Below are 9,414 nucleotides of genomic sequence, written 5' to 3'. Positions count from 1 at the left end.
TCTCATGGAGGCAGCGGCGGCCGGATCGTCGGCGATGCAGTGGGAGAGCAAGGAGGAGGAGCACGCGAGGCAGGCGGAGGAGGCGTGGCAGGCGTACCTCCTGCAGCAGCGGTCGCGCCGCGGCTGGGCGCAGTACCTCCGGTGCCGCCCCATGGCCCTCCTCGGCAACGCGGGCGCCGACGACGGCAACTGGGTCATCCTGCCGGCGTCGGCGCTGGACCGGATCTTGTCGGTGGGGCTGGGGTACCCGATGCTCTTCCGCGTCCAGAACGCCGCCACCCTCGCGGCCTCCCACTGCGGCGTGCTCGAGTTCGGCTGCGAGGAGGGGTTCGTGCACGTGCCCGCCCACGCCATGGCGCGGCTCGGGCTGGAGGAGGGCGACCTCGTGCTGCTGACCAGCACGTCGCTCCCCAAGGCCACGTCCATCAAGCTGCGGCCGCACACCACCGACTTCCTGGGCGCCAAGGACCACAAGGAGCTGCTCGAGGACAACCTGAAGAACTACTCCACGGTCACGGTCGGCGACACCATCACCGTCGCCGAGGGGGACAAGCGGTACCTGCTCGACGTCGTCGAGGCCACGCCCGCCGACGCCGTCTCCACCCTCGACACCGACTGCGAGGTCGACTTCGCGACGCCGCTCGACTACGTGGAGCCGCCGGTTGCTCCCGCGCCGGTGAAGGTCGCCGCCGCCCCATGCCAGGACTGCGCCCACGGCGGCGAGCGGCGGTTCGCCGGCGTCGGGATAAGGATGGACGGGAAGCCCGTGGAGCAGACGCCGCCCCCTGCGCCGGCGCCGGCGCCGGGATCTTCGGGCAAGGGGAAGAGTGCTAGTGAGAATGTGCTTCGGTTCTTCGGCGGCCGCCGCTTGCCGCCCCATGGCGCCAAATCGGCGAAGAAGGTGGACGGCGAGGAGGACAAGGATGCCAAACGGTTCGCCGGCCAGAAGTATACCCTCTAGAAGACCCAACCAACGACTGAAACAATGTCTGCAGTTGATGGTTTCAGTTAGTCAGACAGAAGTTTAAGTTTGCCAAGAAAAATATATGGCTTTTTATTTTTATTTTTTGACCATTTTGGTGAAAATTTCAGTGGCTATCTACCTAGATGTTGGTGAAAATTTGGCCATTTTTTCAGTGTGTACTGATTAAGGGATCTATGTAGTGTCGTTGTCTATGTATTGCTTGATGCATATAAATATGAGCAAATTTTTCTATATTCCATCAAATTTACAGAGAAAATTATCAACATCTATTATATACGAAATTGGGGTCTGGCTAAGACTCGATCATCGACTGACGCCATCCACTCCGGCCTGAAAGTTTGCGTGGAAGCGTATGCCTTTGGGCAGGGACGCGTACGTGTTTATATAGCCAGAGATAAGATACAAGGCGCGGTAGTTAGGTTATGGATTGATCCTCAAGAAAACCTATACAAGATCTGAGAATAAACCCTAACAACCTAACTACTAGATTACAACAAACACACGCACACGATCTAGCCCTATCTACGGGTGAGTACGGTTTATACAATACCGTATACCCAAAGTACAATACTTTCTAACACGCCCCCTCAATCACAACTTCACCAAGTTGAGATTGGTTTTAAAATCTTCTAACTTCCGCCATGATAAGGCTTTGGTGAAACCATCTGCAACTTGATCTCCTGTAGGAATAAAACGAATGTCCAGTAGTTTGCTAGCTACTCTCTCTCGAACAAAATGATAGTCAACTTCTATATGTTTTGTCCTTGCATGAAATACTGGATTAGCTGATAAATATGTAGCACCAATGTTATCACACCAGAGGCGTGCAACTGGTGAGTGCATAACTCCAAGTTCACGTAGCAGAGCTTGAACCCAAATAATCTCAGCAGTAGCATTAGCTAAAGATTTATACTCAGTCTCTGTGCTAGACCTGGAGACAGTAGCTTGCTTACGTGCACTCCAAGAAATCAAGTTAGGACCAAAAAACACACAGAAACCTCCTGTTGATCTTCTGTCGTCTGGGCATCCTGCCCAGTCAGCATCAGAGAATGCACTAACAATATTGGAGCCCGACTTTGTAAATTTTAGACCTGTACTCATAGTACCTCTGAGATATCTCAAAATTCTCTTAACTGCTGTCATATGCTGAGAAGTAGGAGAATGCAAGTACTGACATACCTTATTGACAGGGAAACAAATATCAGGTCTTGTCAGTGTTAAATATTGCAAAGCACCTACCATACTCCTATATTTGGTTGACTCTTCGGCCCCCAATGGTTCTCCTTCTTCTCTTGACAATTTTTCTGATGTAGAGAGAGGCATGTTTGAAATCTTGCAATTTACCATTCCTGCACGCTTAAGCATGTCCAAGACATACTTTTCTTGGGTGAGAAGTATTCCATCTTTTACTTTCCTGACTTTAATTCCCAAGAAGTAGTGTAGATCACCTAAATCTTTCAAGGCAAAATCCTTCTTAAGATCTACCAACAGTGCTACAGTTGCATCTTGTGATGAGCTAGCGACAATGATATCATCAACATAGACCAACATAAAAATAGTGATATTTCCTTTCCTATAAAAGAACAAGGAAGTATCTCCTTTGGATGATTTGAAACCAAGTGTCTGAAGTTCTTCACTTAACTTGGAGTACCAAGCCCTAGGTGCTTGTTTTAATCCATATAAAGCTTTATCAAGCTTGCAAAGATAATTTTCCTTGCCTTTTACCTCATAACCAGGTGGTTGTCTCATATAGACCTCTTCCTCTAGAATGCCATGGAGGAACGCATTCTGAACATCCAATTGCCTCAAACTCCAGTTTCTTGATACTGCAACAAAAAGAACAAGTCTGATAGTAGCTGCTTTCACAACGGGACTAAAAGTATCTTCATAGTCTATACCATATCTCTATTTAAACCCCTTTGCTACTAGGCTCGCTTTATACCTATCAACTTGACCATCTGCCTTCCTCTTAATACGGTAAACCCACTTGCAATCAATAACATTTTTGTTTTGTATTGGTGGGACTAGATGCCATGTCTTATTTTTAATAAGAGCACCATACTCATCATTCATAGCCATTTTCCACTTAGTATCATTTAAAGCTTCATGTAGACTACTTGGTTCACCAGGGGTCGTTAAACCCCCAAACCGAATCTTAAGCTTGTCATACCTGACCGTACCATCTGTACAAACTTGTGGTTTTACAATACCGTGTTGTGATCGTGTTCTCTGAGTTGGCACATCAGGAGCTGTATGAGGATCCAACGCAGAGGATCCGGCAGAAGGTGACACAGCCGCACGAGATCCTACTTCGATCCTGTCGTCAGCGGCGCGAGATCCCATATCGACCCCGCCGCCAGCAGCAGGGGACCCGCCATCCGATGCTCCCGCGCCAGGTTGAGCCACCTGGTTGCGATCGAGGGACGGCGTGCGACGCGAGGAGCCGGTCGGCTGGTCCCGCGCACCAGCGGTTGGCCCTGTTGGGGCTGTTGGGGAACGTAGCAGAAAACAAAAAAAATTCTCTACGTTTCACCAAGATCTATCTATGGAGTCATCTAGCAACAAGAGGGGAGTGCATCTACATACCCTTGTAGATCGCGAGCGGAAGCGTTCAAGAGAACGGGGATGATGAGTCGTACTCGCGTGATCCAAATCACCGATGACCAAGTGCCGAACGGACAGCACCTCCGCGTTCAACACACGTACGGTTGGGAAGACGTCTCCTCCAACTTGATCCAGCAAGGGGAAAGGAGAGGTTGATGAAGATCCAGCAGCACGACGGTGTGGTGGTGGAAGCAACGGTGATCTCGGCAGGGCTTCGCCAAGCGCTGGGAGACGGAGGAGTGTCACGAGAGGGAGAGGGAGAGGCCAGGGGCTTGGGTGCGCAGCCCTCCCTCCCCCCACTATATATAGGGTGCCTAGGGGGGCGCCGGCCCTAGGAGATCCAATCTCCTAGGGGGCGGCGGCCAAGGGGGAAGCCTTGCCCCCCAAGGCAAGGGTGGCGCCCCCACCCTAGGGTTTCTAACCCTAGGCGCAGGGGAGGCCCAAGGGGGGCGCACCAAGCCCACTAGGGGCTGGTTCCCCTCCCACTTCAGCCCATGGGGCCCTCCGGGATAGGTGGCCCCACCCGGTGGACCCCCGGGACCCTTCCGTGGTCCCGGTACAATACCGGTGACCCCTGAAACCTTCCCGATGGCCGAAACTGGACTTCCTATATATAAATCTTTACCTCCGGACCATTCCGGAACTCCTCGTGACGTCCGGGATCTCATCCAGGGACTCCAAACAACTTTCGGGTTACCGTGTGCTAATATCTCTACAACCCTAGCGTCACCGAACCTTAAGTGTGTAGACCCTACGGGTTCGGGAGACATGCAGACATGACCGAGAAGCCTCTCCGGTCAATAACCAACAGCGGGATCTGGATACCCATGTTGGCTCCCACATGCTCCACGATGATCTCATCGGTGAACCACGATGTCGAGGATTCAATCAATCCGTATACAATTCCCTTTGTCAATCGGTACGTTACTTGCCCGAGACTCGATCATCGGTATCCCAATACCTCGTTCAGTCTCGTTACCGGCAAGTCACTTTACTCGTGCCGTAATGCATGATCCCGTGATCAACCACTTGATCACATCGAGCTCATTATGATGATGCATTACCGAGTGGGCCCAGAGATACCTCTCCGTCATACGGAGTGACAAATCCCAGTCTCGATTCGTGCCAACCCAACAGACACTTTCGGAGATACCTGTAATGTACCTTTATAGTCACCCAGTTAACGTTGTGACGTTTGGTACACCCAAAGAACTCCTACGGTATCCGGGAGTTACACGATCTCATGGTCTAAGGAAAAGATACTTGACATTGGAAAAACTCTAGCAAACGAACTATACGATCTTGTGCTATGTTTAGGATTGGGTCTTGTCCATCACATCATTCTCCTAATGATGTGATCTCGTTATCAATGACATCCAATGTCCATAGTCAGGAAACCATGACTATCTGTTGATCAACGAGCTAGTCAACTAGAGGCTTACTAGGGACATGTTGGTGTCTATGTATTCACACATGTATTACGATTTCCAGATAGCACAATTATAGCATGAATAAAAGACAATCATCATGAACAAGGAAATATAATAATAATCCTTTTATTATTGCCTCTAGGGCATATTTCCAACAGTCTCCCACTTGCACTAGAGTCAATAATCTAGTTACATTGTGATGAATCGAACACCCAGAGTTCTGGTGTTGATCATGTTTTGCCCTAGGGAGAGGTTTAGTCAACGGATCTGCGACATTCAGATCCGTATGTACTTTACAAATATCTATGTCTCCATCTTGAACATTTTCATGAATGGAGTTGAAGCGACGCTTGATGCGCCTGGTCTTCTTGTGAAACATGGGCTCCTTGGCAAGTGCAATAGCTCAAGTGTTGTCACAGAAGAGTTTGATCGGCCCCGACGCATTGGGTATGACTCCTAGGTCGGTGATGAACTCCTTCACCCAAATTGCTTCATGCGCTGCCTCCGAGGCTGCCATGTACTCCGCTTCACATGTAGATCCCGCCACGACGCTCTGCTTGCAGCTGCACAAGCTTACTGCTCCACCATTTAACATATACACGTATCCGGTTTGTGACTTAGAGTCATCCAGATCTGTGTCGAAGCTAGCGTCGACGTAACCCTTTACGACGAGTTCTTCGTCACCTCCATAAACGAGAAATATGTCCTTAGTCCTTTTTAGGTACTTCAGGATATTCTTGACCGCTGTCCAGTGTTCCTTGCCGGGATTACTTTGGTACCTTCCTACCAAACTTACGGCAAGGTTTACATCAGGTCTGGTACACAGCATGGCATACATAATAGACCCTATGGCTGAGGCATATGGGATGACACTCATCTCTTCTATATCTTCTGCCGTGGTCGGACATTGAGCTGAGCTCAATTTCACACCTTGCAACACAGGCAAGAACCCCTTCTTAGACTGATCCATATTGAACTTCTTCAATATCTTATCAAGGTATGTGCTTTGTGAAAGACCTATGAGGCGTCTTGATCTATCTCTATAGATCTTGATGCCTAATATGTAAGCAGCTTCTCCAAGGTCCTTCATTGAAAAACTCGTATTCAAGTAGGCCTTAATGTTGTCCAAAAGTTCTATATCATTTCCCATCAAAAGTATGTCATCTACATATAATATGAGAAATGCTACAGAGCTCCCACTCACTTTCTTGTAAACGCATGCTTCTCCATAAGTCTGCATAAACCCAAACGCTTTGATCATCTCATCAAAGCGAATGTTCCAACTCCGAGATGCTTGCACCAGCCCATAAATCGAGCGTTGGAGCTTGCACACCTTGTTAGCATTCTTAGGATCGACAAAACCTTCCGGCTGCATCATATACAATTCTTCCTTAAGGAAACCATTAAGGAATGCCGTTTTGACGTCCATTTGCCATATCTCATAATCATAGAATGCGGCAATTGCTAACATGATTCGGACGGACTTCAGCTTCGCTACGGGTGAGAAAGTCTCATCGTAGTCAACCCCTTAAACTTGTCAATAACCCTTAGCGACAAGCCTAGCTTTATAGACGGTCACATTACCATCCGCGTCTGTCTTCTTCTTAAAGATCCATTTATTTTCTATGGCTCGCCGATCATCGGGCAAGTCAGTCATAGTCCATACTTCGTTTTCATACATGGATCCTATCTCGGATTTCATGGCTTCCAGCCATTTGTCGGAATCCGGGCCCGCCATCGCTTCTTCATAGTTCGAAGGTTCACCGTTGTCTAACAACATGATTTCCAAGACAGGGTTGCCGTACCACTCTGGTGCGGAACATGTCCTTGTGGACCTACGAAGTTCAGTAGCAACTTGATCTGAAGTTTCATGATCATCATCATTAACTTCCTCTCTAGTCGGTGCAGGCACCTCAGGAACATTTTCTTGAGTTGCGCCACTTTCCGGTTCAAGAGGTAATACTTCATCAAGTTCTACTTTTCTCCCACTTACTTCTTTCGAGAGAAACTCTTTCTCTAGAAAGGATCCATTCTTGGCAACAAAGATCTTGCCTTCGGATCTGAGGTAGAAGGTATACCCAATAGTTTCTTTAGGGTATCCTATGAAGACGTATTTTTCCGACTTGGGTTCGAGCTTTTCAGGTTGAAGTTTCTTGACATAAGCATCGCATCCCCAAACTTTTAGAAACGACAGCTTAGGTTTCTTCCCAAACCATAATTCATACGGTGTCGTCTTAACGGATTTCGACGGAGCCCTATTTAAAGTGAATGTGGCAGTTTCTAAAGCATAGCCCCAAAATGATAGCGGTAAATCGGTAAGAGACATCATAGATCGCACCATATCTAATAGAGTGCGATTACGACGTTCGGACACACCTTTACGCTGAGGTGTTTCAGGCGGCGTGAGTTGTGAAACTATTCCACATTTTCTTAAGTGTGTGCCAAATTCGTGACTCAAGTATTCTCCCCCACGATCTGATCGCAAGAACTTGATTTTCCTGTCACGTTGATTCTCAACCTCACTCTGAAATTCCTTGAACTTTTCAAAGGTCTCAGACTTGTGTTTCATTAAATAGACATACTCATATCTACTCAAGTCATCAGTGAGGGTGAGAACATAACGATAGCCACCACGAGCCTCAACACTCATTGGACCGCACACATCAGTATGTATGATTTCTAATAAGTTGGTTGCTCGCTCCATTGTTCCTGAGAACGGAGTCTTGGTCATTTTACCCATGAGGCATGGTTCACACGTGTCAAATGATTCGTAATCAAGAGACTCTAAAAGTCCATCAGCATGGAGCTTCTTCATGCGTTTGACACCTATGTGACCAAGGCGGCAGTGCCACAAGTATGTGGGACTATCATTGTCAACCTTACATCTTTTGGTACTCACACTATGAATATGTGTAGCATTACGCTCGAGATTCATTAAGAATAAACCATTCACCATCGGAGCATGACCATAAAACATATCTCTCATATAAATAGAACAACCATTATTCTCGGATTTAAATGAGTAGCCATCTCGAATTAAACGAGATCCTGATACAATGTTCATGCTCAAAGCTGGCACTAAATAACAATTATTAAGGTTTAAAACTAATCCCGAAGGTAAATGTAGAGGTAGCGTGCCGACGGCGATCACATTGACCTTGGAACCATTCCCTACGCGCATCGTCACCTCATCCTTCGCCAGTCTCCGCTTATTCCGCAGTCCTGTTTTGAGTTACAAATGTGAGCAACTGCAACGGTATCAAATACCCAAGAGCTACTACAAATACTGGTAAGGTACACATCAATTACATGTATATCACATATACCTTTCGTTTTGCCGGCCTTCTTGTCCGCTAAGCATTTGGGGCAGTTCTGCTTCCAGTGACCACTTCCCTTGCAATAAAAGCACTCAGTCTCGGGCTTGGGTCCATTCTTTGGCTTCTTCCCGGCAGCTTGCTTACCGGGCGCGGCAACTCCCTTGCCGTCCTTCTTGAAGTTCTTCTTACCCTTGCCTTTCTTGAACTTAGTGGTTTTATTCACCATCAACACTTGATGTTCCTTTTTCACTTCTACCTCTGCTGATTTCAGCATTGCAAATAATTCAGGAATGGTCTTTTCCATCCCCTGCATATTGAAGTTCATCACAAAGCTCTTGTAGCTTGGTGGAAGCGACTGGAGGATTCTGTCAATGACCGCGTCATCCGGGAGATTAACTCCCAGCTGAGTCAATCGGTTATGTAACCCAGACATTGTGAGTATGTGCTCACTGACAGAACTATTTTCCTCCATATTACAGCTGAAGAACTTGTCGGAGACTTCATATCTCTCGACCCGGGCATGAGCTTGGAAAACCATTTTCAGCTCTTCGAACATCTCATATGCTCCATGTCTCTCAAAACGTTTTTGGAGCCCCGGTTCTAAGCTGTAAAGCATGCCGCACTGAACGAGGGAGTAATCATCAGCACGTGTCTGCCAAGCGTTCATAACGTCTTGGTTCTGTGGGACGGGTGCATCACCTAGCGGTGCTTGTAGGACATAATCTTTCTTGGCAGCTATGAGGATGATCCTCAGGTTCCGGACCCAGTCCGTGTAGTTGCTGCCATCATCTTTCAGCTTGGTTTTCTCTAGGAACGCGTTGAAGTTGAGGACTACGTTGGCCATTTGATCTACAAGACATATTGTAAATATTTTAGACTAAGTTCATGATAATTAAGTTCATCTAATCAAATTATTCAATGAACTCCCACTTAGATAGACATCCCTCCTGTAATCTAAGTATAACATGATCCGAGTTAACTAGGCCGTGTCCGATCATCACGTGAGACGGACTAGTCAACATCGGTGAACATCTTCATGTTGATCGTATCTTCTATACGACTCATGCTCGACCTTTCG

General features: G+C 47.5%; 1 protein-coding gene across 1 annotated transcript; it reads left to right on the top strand.

Moving 5' to 3' along the window:
- The first annotated feature begins 352 nt into the window (after positions 1-352).
- Positions 353-961, top strand: LOC125546583 (ubiquitin recognition factor in ER-associated degradation protein 1-like). Its single transcript, XM_048710793.1, has one exon. It carries the CDS (start codon positions 353-355, stop codon positions 959-961), a length of 609 nt encoding a protein of 202 aa, XP_048566750.1.
- The last annotated feature ends 8,453 nt before the right edge of the window (positions 962-9,414 follow it).

This window comes from Triticum urartu, chromosome 3 (genome assembly GCF_003073215.2).
Source record: "Triticum urartu cultivar G1812 chromosome 3, Tu2.1, whole genome shotgun sequence".
Classification (NCBI taxonomy): Eukaryota; Viridiplantae; Streptophyta; class Magnoliopsida; order Poales; family Poaceae; genus Triticum; species Triticum urartu.
The sequence above is the reverse complement of the archived record's forward strand: the minus strand, read 5'-3'. Positions and strand labels throughout refer to the sequence as shown.